The sequence below is a fragment of the Equus przewalskii genome, chromosome 1, assembly GCF_037783145.1.
Source record: "Equus przewalskii isolate Varuska chromosome 1, EquPr2, whole genome shotgun sequence".
Taxonomy (NCBI): Eukaryota; Metazoa; Chordata; class Mammalia; order Perissodactyla; family Equidae; genus Equus; species Equus przewalskii.
In genome coordinates, this window is record NC_091831.1 from 89,082,171 (window position 1) to 89,097,892 (window position 15,722).

Sequence of the window (15,722 nt, forward strand, 5' to 3'; positions counted from 1 at the left end):
AAAGTAAACAGATAAAATCTCTGCCTTCAGGGAGCTCACATTCTACTGAGGGACACTGATGGAAGAAAGTATGAAATGTGGGTGGCATACACATAGGATGTATATATATAGATATATATAGATATAGGAAGTATAGATAGGATGGCCAGAAAAGGGTTCACTGAAAAGGCAACTTTTGAGCAAAGACCTGAGGGAAGAGAGAATCTGCAGAAATCAAGGGGTGTGGGGAGACGGAAGAATTCCAAGCAGAGAGAAGAGAAAGCAAAAGTTCTGAGGTGGGACCATGCCTGGCATGTTTGAAGAACAAAAGGGGTCAGTGTGGCTGGAATGGAGAGAACAAACGGAGAGTAGAAAGGCGATGGGGAATCAGGTCTTACAGATCTGGTAGGTCATAGCAAGGGCCTTGAACGTTTCTGTGACTGGGACAGGAGGCTGCTCATTAGACATGATCTGACTTACGTTTCACCAAGATCATCCTGGCTTTCGTGTTGAGGACAGACTCAAGATGGCCAAGGGTAGACAAAGGGAGACCAGTCAACAGGCTAGCGTAACAATCTAGGCAAAATATGAGTGTGGCTTGGGCATCCAAGTGGTTGAATTCTGGCTTTATTTTAAATAGAAACCCAACAGACCAGATGGAGGGTGACCAGAAAGAAAGTGGAGTTGAGGACGACACCAAGAGTTTTGACCTGAGCAAATAGCAGAATGGAGGGAAGATCAGGGATTCCATTTGGATAAACTAAGTTTGAGATATCCATTGGTCAACCAAATACAGATGTCAATCAGACAGTCAAGTTCAAGGGAATCTTTTTTACTGAGGTATAATTGACATAGTTTCAGGTGTACAACATCATGATTTGATATTTGTATATATTGCGAAATGATCACCACAATAAGTCTAGTTAACATCTGTCACCATACATACAGAATTTTTTTTCTTCTGATGAGAACTTTTAAGATTTACTCTTAGCAACTTTCAAATATGCAATACGGTATCATTAACGATAGTGATTTATTTATTTTATAACTGGAAGTTTGTACCTTTTGACCCCCTTCAACCATTTTGCCCCTCCCTCACTCAAGGGAATCTTGATTAAAGATATAAATCTGAAGCCATCAGCATACAGATGATATCTAAATGAATATAGATAGAGAATAATTGAAAAAAAAATTCAAACCTTTGAGTTTTACTGTCACTGGAGCTGTTTGAAAACAGCTGTTGTCAGTGACACAGGTCCACGCCAGGACGTGTGTGAACACTGTGGAGGGTCTGAGTGCAAAGTTTAGCTAAAGTCAAGACGTGAACACATGAGCTGGATGTGTTTTCATGGTCTGGTCTCCAAAAAAAATGATAAAACAAGAGGAAAAAGTCTCATCCATTTGGTTACTTATTTTAAATCCTTATTATTAGTTTATCTTATCGTATAACTAGTCCAAATCTTCACATGATTAAGGAGTCTTCATGCCTCTATCAGCTGAACTTGGGCCGGTGAGCCCCTGCAGAAACCTCTTTCCTCTCAAATCTTGCTGTAATCCACACAGTTACCATCTCCAGGTGGGAACCCTTATAGCGGCTGCATCTCAGTTTGCGGCTTTGAGAGAAGCATTATTAGAATCATCCATCTTTCGATAACCTACGAGGGAGACTTGGAGCCAGAATACATTAGGGAGCAACTTCATCCTCAAAAGCCTCGTAATTTGTCTCTCGTGGAGTTTGGACGTTCCAGTCAGTCTAGCCAGATGGCTCTGAAGTCTGCTGAGGCTCTCCCGGAACCACCCTGGAAGCGCCCGGCAGGGATGCCTGCTTCAAGGCCTCCTTCGCAAGGGGCTTTGTGCTCTCCTGCAGGAAGACGGTCTTCTTTGTGGGACTAGCCACAGAAATCAGGGACTAAACAGAAAAAGTCATTAGCAGAGACTAAAACACACTCGAGAAGGACACGATATTGCCATTTTCACGCCCAAGACCAAGAACAGAACTGAAACAGATCCGCTCTAGTAAAGCATAAAACAAAAACCTGATAGGATGGAGATGATGCGCCAAGAACGTAACTGTCTGCCAGAACAAAACTCAACGCCTTAGAAAAACAACAGAACCTAGATTCTTACGAAGCATCATCTATAATGTTCAGCACATAAATAGTAATTACCAGACATGAAGAAGTAGGAAAATGTAAACCATAATCTGGAGAAAAGTATTTAATACAAAGAGACCCCAAAATGACAAAGATGATGAAATTGGCAGACGAGGACTTAAAATAGCTATTATAAATATTTTTAACAGTTTAAAGAAGAAAAATGGACATAGTGAGTGAAAAGACAGGGCAGATCAGCAGAGAATAATGGAAATTACAGAAAGGAACCAGATAGAAATTGTAGAATTGAAAGGTACAATATTTGAAATGAAAAAATAAACTGAATCCCTAAATAAGACATTGGACAGTGCAGGAGACAGGCTCAGTAAACTTGACGACAGAGTGATAGAAATTACCCAGACTGAAGCACAGAGGAAAAAAGACAAAAAATGAAGACAGCCTCAGGGACCTATGAGATGATACCAAGCAGTCTGATATCTGTGGAATCGCAGTCCCAGTGGAGGTTGGAATCTTTGGCGCTTAAGCTCTGTTGGTCACCTCTACTGCCATCTTTGCCCTCAAGTCCCAAAGTCCATTCTACAGTGGACCCCGTGGGGCACTGAGAGCACCCTGTGACGTACATGTCCACACGGTCTCCAAGACCCTTCTACCTTCAAAGTGTTTCGAGTCTATGCAGCAGATCTATGTATCGATTCTGTAAAAATGCATTTCTGTACGGCTCTGATCTTTGTAAACAGAGGGATTGCTTTCAGACTTAGAAACTGAACTATGGTTTCCTTAGTCAAAGCTGCCTCTGCTCAACGACGAGAAACCAACACCAGGGCACCTTTTGTTAGCTTTCTTCTGGGTCTGACTCAACCGCCACCTGCTCCGTGAATCTCTTTTGCTTCCTATAACTGGATATGCTCTCTGCCACACATAGTGCTCTCTTTCTACTCCTCTTTTGACACATCCACTGGACCAGTAGTATTCAATCTGGGTGCATTCAAAGACTTTCTAAGGTTTAAGCAAGCAAGGATGGCTTTAAAATATTACAGAAAATCTTGCAAAGCTCTGGGATTGCGCATGCGAGCCCATCAGCTGAATCAGCAGCCTTGGTGAGATCTTATGCAACCCCATTCGAGAGCAGGGTTTACAGCACTAGTGGAACGAGTCTGGCAGTGACCAATAGCAAGGGCTAGTCTGCAATTCACCTGTAGCCGACAAGAAATCGGAACTTAGGACTGCGTCTTATTGGATGTACCCCCACCTCTTTGCCCTCACCCAGCCCTTTCAATCTGTGCTAGGAGAGCGGCGTGCTCTTGAATGACGCGGCTCTCCCCTGGCAGGTCAGCAACAAATTCAGCTTTGTTTTAGGTCACTGTTGGGTTCTCTTTATTTCCTTATAACAAAGGGAATCAATTTCCATCACCACAACGTGCATGTGAACTCTTTCCTAAAACTGAGAACTTGCACAGGGTCCAGGTATCATGCTGGCTCCGGTTTCCCATCTTCCCTTACAACTGCCTTTGTCTCACACTGGGAAGAAGAATAGCACGCCTTCTACCCATCTGAGTCCTGCTAAGGAATACTGCTGCCGGGGATAAAACCTGAGTGCAGTACAAAAGGACAATTCAAAACACCGATGTGAGCAGAACTTTCTTTAATAAAGGCACCATAAATCAGGGTGGAGGTTTGGGAGTCTCTCCCTGCCTTATATATTTAATTTCCACTAACAGTGAAGCAGGTGTTAGAAAAGGACGAGTGGGTAGCGAGCTATGACAACTTCTGCTTAATGAGCTCGCCTCTACCATCTCCAACAACTGTGCAAAGAATGAATTATTCCTGAGGGGAGTTCCTTTAGATTACTGTCAAACAGCGGTATGAAACTCTCTTTCTTTAGATTTACTTATAAAACATCCAGACTCAAAAGACAAATCTATTAATTATGAAGAAAGCTGAGGATATTAGTATATATGTACATAAGCTTAATATTTTCATGTCTTCACCAAAGTTGGCTGTGGAAACTAGCAAAAGCTGGTGAATTGGGCAAGGCTGCATTAAAAATCTTAATGCACAGGGTATAGTGATAGTCAAAAAGATGTCAGACAACAAGCCCAACAAGTGAATTCCCTATCCGGGTAGCACGTACTTCATAGAAAGCACAAAATGAGACATGAGACGTTTTTCAGAAGATTGTAGCAAAAATTGCGGGAGATAAAAGATATGTTTGTCACACTAATGAATACACAGTTCTTTCCAATTGAATAATTCACGACCACTATCACAGTACCACACAGCAGGCCTCTGTGGCTTGATACATACATAAATAGTATATAATAAATAAAATACTTACATAATATACAACAAATAAAATAATATACCTGAAGTATATACTGATAACCATATTCGGTTTCTGAAAAATATTGAATAATTTTGAAAAGAGCTCAAAGGATCATCTATGAAAATATATTTGATCCAAGTGACATATTAGATTTAAAAAAAATTGGATTTTGTTAATCATTAGCATCTATGGTATTTCCTAAAATCTAAAATGGAATGGCCTTTAAACATTTTCTTTTTTCATTGACAAGGACTGTGAATAAGATCAGTTTACACACAAACACATAAATATGGAGGAAAAAGTAGGCCACCAGAGCCCCCTGCACTCCACTCTGCAGCCGGCTGACTCAGGCATGTCCTAGGGCCCATCACGCGCGTGTGCCCAGGGCTGAGTTCCTCCCCTACCTCATATACTTTTCACCCCTCTGTGGAATCTGACACTCTTCTTGCGTTAGCATTTCCGTTACTTCTGTTTCTCTGAGGCTATTACCACATTCTGCCTTCAGCTGGATCTCCTCCTGCCTCTCCTGGGGTGATGGGACCCAGTGGAATCAGGTCAGCCCCTGGGAAGCTCATCCCTCACTGGGACAGACCTCAGGGCCCGGGCCCTTCCACCTCCTGACTTCGCTCCTGTAACTAGCGTCAGCCTACTGGAGCTCCAAACCCACCAAGTCCACAATTCCTCTCAGTGGGATGCCCTCTTCAGCCCCCAGCCTCCCGGCCCTCTGGGATATCTGGACCTAAGCAAGCCTCACAAGTGGAATAAACCAGGAAACTCTACGGGCCGGCTCTGGAATCCCGCCTTGGATTTCAAGTCACTCTGGGAAAGCTGGAAAGCGCTCCCTAGGCTGACCGGCGCACAGACACACCTCTTCTCTGGCCTTAGCGGTTTTCCTGTAATGATAAAGCCAGTGTGCCAGGTACTCTATGGGGTCGCTGGGCCGAACCTTTGCCACCTCGGCAAGTGCCTGGGCCAGGCAGTCTCCGAGGCACCTCTTCAGGTAGTTGGTTTCCATCCTTGTGGGCCTGGGGGACATCAAAACACAGTCACGCTGTTTTACAAACTTAACCTGATTTAAAAAATAGACAGGTTCTAACCAACTCAGATTCATTTCAGGATAAATATGAGATGCTTCTGGATCCCACCCTTCCCAAAAGAACCAATAAACACATACCTGCGAATAGCTCGTATGTTTAAACAGACTTTTTTCTGAAGCTCTTCAGCTGTACTAGGTGAGATGACAGGTCCTGGGGGTCATCAGGCCTCAGAACAGCTTGAAACATTGGTGGTAAAGGGTGGCTGAGGCCTCCACCTACCCACACACTTCTACCCTAGAGGAGGGTGGAAATACCAGCAGGCAGGAGGTCCCGAGAGGGGCTCTGAGCACCTAGCAAGCTGTGAGCTATGCCATTGTGAGGGTGGAACCCCAGTCGCCTATGACATAGATGAGGCAGTCCTCTGCGTTTCACAGGGGACGGCTGGGAGGCCTGGGGAGGGGAGGGAGGGAAATGGTGCCACTGCGGCTGCTGCCGGCCGGGGCTCTGCTGGTACCGCTACCACGTTCTCCTCTCTATGGCTTAAGCAAGAAACTACTTTAGGTTGGGTCCACGTGCCTGGATTTACCGTTAATCAGATTTTAAGAGCTGGAGGCAACACAGCCCCAGCTGGACCGTAAGAAAGGAGAGGCAGTGGGGGCAGCAGTGTGCACGTAGACCCCAGGATCAGACAGACCAAGTTCCAGGTCCGGGTCTGCCATCTACTAGCTGTGTGATCTTCAGCAAGTCACTCAGTTTCTCTGAGCCTCGGTTTTCTCATCTGCGGAACAGAGCAAGAAAAGTATGTATCTCATAACCATGAAGATTAAAAAAGATGATAAACACACGTAACACTCAGCCTGCCACCGAGTAAGTGTTTAATAAATATTAGCCAAGGCTTGGGGCTGACCCCATGGCCGAGTGGTTAAGCTCACGTGCTCCGCTGCAGGTAGCCCAGTGTTTCGTTGGTTCGAATCCTGGGCGCGGACATGGCACTGCCCATCAAGCCACGCTGAGGCAGCATCCCACATGCCACAACAAGAAAGACCCACAACTAAGAACACACAACTATGTACTGGGGGGTTTTGGGGAGAAAAAGGAAAAAAAAGTCTTAAATCTTAAAAAAAAATAAATATTCGCGAAGGCAGTGGAAGATTGTGATGTCAGATGGCCCAGCACCAGACTGTTCCTGAACAACTCCACATTCCCAAAGTTGACATGTTTTAACTTCAAAAGAGCTAATAATAAAGTGAATAATAAAGGCTCAGATCTAGTCTTAGCATTTTCTGGATGCAGTTTTCAGTTTAAGGGAGAAAAGACAGATAGATGCGAATACAGAAAAAAAAACTTCCCAGCTCTTTCCACCGCAAAGTTCCAAGAGCAAAAACACCTGAGGGGCAAGGGGCACCCGGCGCACAGAGAACTCGCTTCCAGCAGCCTTCCCTACTCAAGAGGAATCAGGGCTCCCTGGAGACGTGGCTACTTCCAAGGTTGGGGCAGGAAAAGTCCAATAAGCCTGGAACATTTTGTTGTCCCAGAAAGTAAGAAGATGCTGAAAAATAAAATGGTTGGGGACACAGGAGACGGCTCGAAGGCGGCTGCTCCTAGCTGAGTCTGGGCAATCTGACCTTCAAAATAAATAATGCCTGTAATGGATGACAACTGACTGAATAAAATAAGAATCCACGAGTCCATGTAAGAACGAATAAGCGAATGGAAGAGAAGGCAAGTTCTTTCTTAAAATAGAATGTCAACTAAGAGACGAGTGAAGAATAATGGAGTTTAAAAAAAATCACCAGTTTGTAACAATCACAGTATAACTGAATCAAACCAGTCACCAATGAGTGCTAGAACTTGGTGACTATTTGACAAAGAACAGGATATTTATATAGTGTCAAAGTTTCTCCCCACAAATTATGTATTGCAGTGGTTCCCCCTTCTCCACGGGGGAGATGTTCCAAGACTCCAGTGGATGCCAACACCGAGGATAGTACCGAATCCTAAAAATACTATGTTTTTGAATTATAGGCGGAGCAAAATGGTGGGGTGAGCTGACCCGGGATTCTCTCCCCTCCAAAATACAACAAAAGATTGGAAGAACTGAATTTCAGAGAATAAACATAATGCCAGCTCCCTAGAGACCTACAATACCAAGAAGGTGGAGATCATAACCTTGCTTACACCTTCGGAGGCGCTGGAAGGGTAGGAGAGAACATCGCTCCCTCCCCTAGAGTCTGTGATCGCTGCGGCGCGGGTCGGGAAGGAGCTGGGGAGGGGCCGCGTGACGGGGGATCATCCAGGACTCCTGCCGCTGATTCAGTGGAGACCCGCTGATGGGGGGAAAGCTTCCGTCCGCGGGGACCCTATGAATCAAGGGCCTTGGGAGACCAGAGAACAGAACTGATCTGAACCCAGACGGTGCGTGTGAGTAACAGCCCCTCCCCCCTAACAAAGCCAGTGGGCGCAGCCATCTTGCCCCGAAGGCGGAGAGCTAACATGCCGCTCTCGACCCCCATCTAGTGGCGACAGGCTGTAACTGCAACTGAATTCTGCCACCATGAGAAAAAACCGCTCCTCTACCATCCAGCAATTTATAAAAGCCCCAGACCAGAAGGAAAACAATAAAAACACAGAATTAAGTCCTGAGGACTTGGAATTAGGTAAACTAAGTGATAATGAATTCAGAGCAGCTATAATCAAAAAACTCAATGAGGTAGAGAGAAAGATAGAGAAACAAGCCGAGTTCTGGAGTTACTTCACAAAAGAGATTGAAATCATAAAGAAGAATCAAACAGAATTACTTGAGATGAAAAACACAATGGACCAGATAAAACAGAATACGGATTCCCTGAATGCCCGTGTAGACAACCTAGAGGAGCAAATCAGCATAATCGAGGACAGACAGGCTGAATGGCGCCAGAGGAAGAAAGAGAACTAAGCATTAAAAAAAATGAGGAAAATCTCCGAGAGATAATGGATTCAATGAGGAGTAAGAACATAAGGATCATAGGAATTCCCGAGAATATGGAAAAGGAAAATGGAGCAGAAACTGTGGTTAACAAAATTATTGAAGAGAACTTCCCAAATCTAGGGATCAACGGAGAAATGTGTGTAGAGGAGGGTTTTAGATCTCCTAGATTTGTCAATGTAAAAAGACCCACCGCAAGGCACATAATAGTAAAGTTGGCAAATAGGAATGATAAGGAAAGAAAACTCAGGGAAGTAAGAAAAAAAAAGAGAATAACCTATAAAGGAGCCCCTATCAGACTGTCAGCGGATTTCTCTACAGAAACCCTACAAGCTAGGAGAGAATGGAGTGACATATTCAAAGATTTAAAGGATAAAAATCTTCAGCCAAGAATACTCTATCCAGCAAGAATTTCCTTCAGATATGAGGAAGAAATTAAATCTTTTCCAGACAAACAAAAGTTAAGGGAATTTGTAACTAAAAGCCCTCCATTACAAGAAATCCTCAAGAAGGCTCTCATACTTGAAAAAAGAAAAAAGGGAGAAAGGGGGCACAATCCACAGACTAGGGAGACCGATGGATAGAACCAGAACAGGATAGCAAATATTCAACTATAGCATTAGGGTAAAAATAAGGAAACTACCAAAACAAGGACGATCTTAGCACTCTAACTACAAATTAGTAAGACGAGTTGGAATAAAAAATGAAAATAATTATTTAGGAGGGGAAGAGAAAAGGGTCTACATCAGTATTGGTCGAGTAAGTAAGAGACCACCAGAGAATAGACTATATTATACACGAGATTCTAAATACAAACTTCAAGGTAGACACTAAAATAAAGTACAGAACAGAGTCACAACTCATAGATTAGGAAAAATCTAAGAAACCCAGCATAAGAAATTGCAGTATTAAGTGGGTAGTCTAAAGCACACAGGAAAAGAAACACAGGAAAACAAGATAATGAGCGACAGATTGACAGCATTAAGTCCACATGCATCAATAATCACTCTCAATGTGAACGGATTGAACTCTCCAATAAAAAGACACAGAGTGGCAAAATGGATTAAAGAACAAGATCCAACAATTTGTTGCCTCCAGGAAACACACCTCAACCCCAAGGACAAACACAGACTCAGGGTGAAGGGGTGGAGGACAATACTTCAAGCAAATAGCAAGGAAAAAAAGGCAGGTGTTGCAATTCTCATATCAGACCAAGTGGATTTCAAAATAAGATAGGTAAAGAGTGACACAGAGGGACAATATATAATGATCAAAGGGACACTTCATCAAGAAGAAATAACGCTTATAAATATCTATGCACCCAACACAGAAGCACCAAGATTCATAAAGCAACTATTAGCAGACCTAAAGGAAGATGTTAAAAACAACACAATAATAGTAGGGGACCTCAACACCCCACTCACATCAATGGACAGATCATCCAGACAGAAAATCAACAAGGAAATAGTGGAGCTGAATGAAAAACTAAAACAATTGGACTTAATAGACATATATAGATCACTCCACCCTGAAGGAGCTGAATACACATTCTTCTCAAGTGCACATGGAACATTCTCTAGGATAGACCATATGTTGGGAAACAAGGCAAGCCTCTACAAATTTAAAAAAAATTGAAATAATAACAAGCATCTTCTCAGATCATAGTGCTATAAGGCTAGAAATTAATTACAAGAAAAAAGCTGAGAAAGGCACAAAGATGTGGAGACTAAACAACACACTACTGAACAAGCAATGGATCATTGAAGAAATTAAAGAAGAAATAAAAAAATACCTGGAAACAAATGAAAATGATAGCATGCCATACCAACTCATATGGGATACAGCAAAAGCTGTATTAAGAGGAAAATTCATCGCAATACAGGCACATCTTAACAAACAAGAAAAATCCCAAATAAGCAACCTTAAAGCACACCTAACTGAACTAGAGAAAAAAGAACAAATGAAGCCCAAAGTCAGCAGAAGGAGAGAAATAATAAAAATCAGAGCAGAAATAAATACTATTGAAACGAAAAAGGCAGTAGAAAGGATCAATGAGACAAAGAGCTGGTTTTTTGAGAAGATAAATAAAATTGACAAACCACTAGCCAGACTTACAAAGAAAAAAAGGGAGAAAGCTCAAATAAACAAAATCAGAAATGAGATGAGGAGAAATAACAACAGACTCTGCAGAAATACAACAGATTATAAGAGAATACTACAAAAAACTATATGCCAACAGAATGGATAACCTAGAGGAAATGGATAAATTCCTGGACTCCTACAATCTCCCAAAGCTCACTCAAGAAGAGGCAGACAATTTGACCAGACCAATCACAAGGAAAGAGATTGAAACAGCAATCAAAAACATCCCAAAGAAGAAAACCCCAGGACCAGATGGCTTTCCTGGGGAATTCTACCAAACTTTCAGAGAGGATTTAATACCTATCCTTTTCAAGCTATTCCAAAAAATTAGGGAAGATGGAACACTTCCTAACACATTCTATGAGGCCAACATCACACTGATACCAAAACCTGACAAGGACACCACGAAAAAAGAGAACTACAGGCCAATATCACTGATGAACATAGATGCAAAAATTCTCAACAAAATTTTGGCAACCAGAATTCAGCAATTCATCAAAAGAATCATACACAGGGATGGTTCAACATCCGCAAATCAATCAACGTGATACACCACATCAACAAACTGAGGAATAAAAACCACATGATCATCTCAATAGATGCAGAGAAGGCATTTGACAAGATCCAACAGCCATTTATGATAAAAACTCTGAACAAAATGGGCATAGAAGGAAACTACCTCAACATAATAAAGGCCATATATGACAAACCCATAGCCAACATCATACTCAATGGGCAAAAACTGAACCCCATCCCCCTGAAAACAGGAACAAGACAAGGATGCCCTCTATCACCACTCTTATTTAACATAGTACTGGAGGTCCTGGCCAGAGCAATCAGGCAAGAAAAAGGAATAAAAGGAATCCAAATAGGGAGGGAAGAAGTGAAACTCTCGCTGTTTGCAGACGACATGATCTTATATATAGAAAACCCCAAAGAATCCATTGGAAAACTGTTAGATGTAATCAACAACTACAGCAAAGTGGCAGGGTATAAAATCAATTTGCATAAATCAGTAGCATTTCTATACTCCAGTAATGAACCAACAGAAAAAGAACTCAAGAATACAATACCATTCACAATCACAACAAAAAGAATAAAATATCTTGGGGTAAATTTAACTAAGGAAGTGAAGGACCTATATAATGAAAATTACAAGGCCTTTCTGAGCGAATTGGATGACGACATAAGGAGATGGAAAGACACTCCATGTACATGGATTGGAAGAATAAACATAGTTAAAATGTCCATTCTACCTAAAGCAATCTACAGATTCAATGCCATCCCAATCAGAATCCCAATGACATTCTTTACAGAATTAGAACAAAGAATCCTAAAATTCATATGGGGCAACAAAAGACCCCGAATTGCTAAAGCAATCCTGAGAAAAAAGAACAAAACGGGAGGGCATCACAATCCCTGACTTCAAAACATACTACAAAGCTACAGTAATCAAAACAGCATGGTACTGGTACAAAAACAGGTGCACAGATCAATGGAACAAAATTGAAAGCCCAGAAATAAAACCACACATCTATGGACAGCTTATCTTTGACAAAGGAGCTGAGGGCATACAATGGAGAAAAGAAAGTCTTTTCAACAAATGGTGCTGGGAAAACTGGAAAGTCACATGTAAAAGAATGAAAATTGACCATTCTTTTTCACCATTCACCAAAATAAACTCAAAATGGATCAAAGACCTAAAGGTGAGACCTGAAACCATAAGGCTTCTGGAAGAAAACGTAGGCAGTACACTCTTTGACATCAGTATTAAAAGGATCTTTTCGGACACCATGCCTTCTCAGAGAAGGGAAACAATAGAAAGAATAAACAAATGGGACTTCATCAGATTAAAGAGCTTCTTCAAGGCAAATGAAAACAGGATTGAAACAAAAAAACAACCCACTAACTGGGAAAAAATATTTGCAAGTCATATATCTGACAAAGGCTTAATATCCTTAATATATAAAGAACTCTCGCAACTCAATCACAAAACATCAAACAACCCAATCAAAAAATGGGCTGGAGACATGAACAGACATTTCTCCAAAGAAGATATACTGATGGCCAATAGGCACATGAAAAGATGCTCATCATCGCTGATCATCAGGGAAATGCAAATCAAAACTACACTAAGATATCACCTTACACCCGTTAGAATGACAAAAATATCTAAAACTAATAGCAACAAATGTTGGAGAGGTTGCGGAGAAAAAGGAACCCTCATACACTGCTGGTGGGAATGCAAACTGGTGCAGCCACTATGGAAAACAGTATGGAGATTCCTCAAAAAACTAAAAATAGAACTACCATACGATCCAGCCATCCCACTACTGGGTATTTATCCAAAGAGCCTGAAGTCAGCAATCCCAAAAGTCCTGTGCACCCCAATGTTTATTGCAGCACTGTTTACAATAGCCAAGATGTGGAAGCAACCTAAGTGCCCATCAACAGACGAATGGATAAAGAAGATGTGGTACATATATACAATGGAATACTACTCAGCTGTAAAACAAAACAAAATCATTCCATTTGCAATAACATGGATGGACCTTGAGAGAATTATGTTAAGTGAAATAAGCCAGCAAGAGAAAGATAATCTGTGTATGACTCTACTCATATGAGGAATTTAAAACTATGGACCAAGAACAGTTTAGTGGATACCAGGGGAAAGGTGGGGTGGGGGGTGGGCACAAAGTGTGAAGTGGTGCACCTACAACATGACTGACAAACATTAATGTACAATTGAAATTTCACAAGATTGTAACCTATCAATAACTCAATAAAAAAAAATACTAAAAAAAAATGCTATGTTTTTCCCTATGTATACATACCTATGATAAAGTTTAATTTATAAATTAGATACAGTAAGAGGTTAACTACCACAACTAATAGTAACATAGAACAATTATAACAAGATATTGTAATAAAAGTCACCATAGATCTTAGTGTCTCCGGCATACAATTTTTTGGTCTTTCCTTATTAAGTTGAGAACTTTCTCATTTTCACTTAAAGGAAGCACTTTATGGCTTCTCTTTGGCATATCCGAATTGTCATCATGACTATTCTTGTGCTTCGGGGCCATTATTAAGTGAAATAAAGGTGACTCAAACACAAGCACTGAGACACTGCGGCAGTCCATATGGCAACAGAGACAGCCACTCAGTGATGACGGGCGGGTAGCTATACAGCGTGCAGATGCGGACAAAGGGATGAGTCATCATGCTGCTCAGAACAAGCAGACAATTTAAAACTTATGAACTGCTTATTTCTGGAATTTTCCATTTAATAATTTTGGACCCTGGTTGACTATGGACAACTGACACCACGCAAAGTGGAACCGCAGAGAAGGGGGCAACTACTGTAATCCCAAAAGGAAACACAGAAGCTTCACAGGGGTGAAACCTGGCCTCACAGCCTTAACCAAGTGGTCAGAGTAAATGTCACTCATAAAGGGACAAAGTGACATCACCTGTCTCCCGAGGGGATGCACTCAGTGGGACATGGACATTTCTGCGGATTCCTGCCCCAAATGCAAAACTTGAATCTAACTGAGGAAACATCAAGCGAAACGGAGAGACAGTCTGCAGCTGGCCTGTGCTCTTAAAAATGTCAAGGTCACGAAAGACAAAGAAAGATGAGGCAGCGTTCCAGGTCAAGGGAGCCTAAACAGGCTTAACAACTGCACCCAGCACAGGATGCTGGTTGGATCTGGACCAGAAAGAAGAATTCTAGAAAGGACGTTGTTGGGGAAACTGACTGTGAATTGTAGATCACATAATAGGATTGTATCAAGGTGGAATTCCCTGGTTTTGGTAATTGTAATATGCGTAAGCACGAAAATGCCCTTTTTCTTAGGAAATACAGTGTAGTGGGGCTGAATAAGGGCTCCCAAAGGTGTCTATGTCCGTGTACCTGGAACCTATGAAATGTCACTTTATATGGCAAAAGGGACTTTGCAGATGTGACTTGAGGAGGTCATCTGGACTATGCAGGTAGGAACAACGCAGGCGATCACAAGGGTCTTTGTAAGAGGGACACAGTAAAGGCAGACAGAGAAGAGGGAGATGTGATGACAGAAGAGGGAGAAAAGGTGACGTGATTCAGGGCCACCAGCCAAGGAGTGTGGCAGCCTCTAGAAGCTGGAAAAGCCAGGAAGTGGACTCTCCCCAGAGGCTCCAGAAGGAATCAGCCCTCCTGCATTCTGGTTTTGTCCCTGTAAGACTCATTTTGGATTTCTGACTTGAAAAACTGTAAGAGAATAAATGCGTGTTTAAAGCTACCGAGTTTAGGATTAATGGTGGAGGGTGGGGATGGGGTACGTGATGTCTGCTTCTGGCACTCTGTGGCCCACATGAATGGACGCACCTGGATAAACAACCTTCCACACCCCTCCTACTCAAAGTGTGGTCCGCGGATCAGCAGCACTGCATCACCTGGGGGCCTGTTGAAGATCCTCAGGTCCCACCCCAGACCTACAGATTCAGTTTGCATTTTCACAAAATCCCCAGGTGACTCACTTACAGACCCACTGTGCCTCTATCACTGTAGAACCACCCTCCCCGGAGGCTGGAGTCCCCGACTCTGCATTCCCAGGAAGCCGCCCCACTTCCCAGTCCCTTCCGATCTGTGCGCGCCCACCCTGGCGCTTACCACTTCAACTCACGTTCAGCGAGGCTTCTCCTGCCCGGCACCGCGCCGCACATAAATGCAAACAGAACACGGGAAACGCTAGTGGAGCACCGTGCACAAACGACGACGGCAGAGAAGGCTGCAAGGGCTCAGGCCTGGGGGAGGTGGGAGGGCTTCCTGGAGACAGGGCGCCCGAGCTGCTTCTGAAAGGGACCACGCGGAGGTCGCCCGCAAGTGCAGTGCAAAGGTGCCGGCTAGTGAAAACACTCGGCTATCGGGCTTGCAGCAAACAGCCTCTTCCGGCCCGGGGCTGTCGGGGCGTCCCGCCCTTCTCCCACCCCGAGAGCCAGCCGCCCCTTTATCCTTCCCAGGGCGCACCGGCCTAACTGCCCCATCAAATCGTCTTTTCGGGCGCGCTGTCCTAACAGCCTCTAGGCTGCACTTCTCTGCTCACTCACGATCTTGCTCCCTCCTCTGTGCCGCGCCCCTTCCACACCTCCCGCGCGCCTCCTCCTCTCTGCGGCGTACT

General features: G+C 43.1%; 1 protein-coding gene across 1 annotated transcript; it reads right to left on the reverse strand.

Annotated features, from left to right (window-relative positions):
* Nucleotides 1-1,522: 1,522 nt before the first annotated feature.
* DYDC2 (DPY30 domain containing 2) lies at nt 1,523-15,687 on the reverse strand. The gene is given in 6 exon segments (XM_070616923.1): nt 1,523-1,888; nt 2,702-2,709; nt 4,828-4,942; nt 5,285-5,441; nt 5,591-6,231; nt 15,228-15,687. Coding segments are annotated over 4 exon segments (495 nt in total). The 5' UTR covers nt 5,432-5,441; nt 5,591-6,231; nt 15,228-15,687; the 3' UTR covers nt 1,523-1,663.
* Between the last annotated feature and the right edge of the window lie 35 nt (nt 15,688-15,722).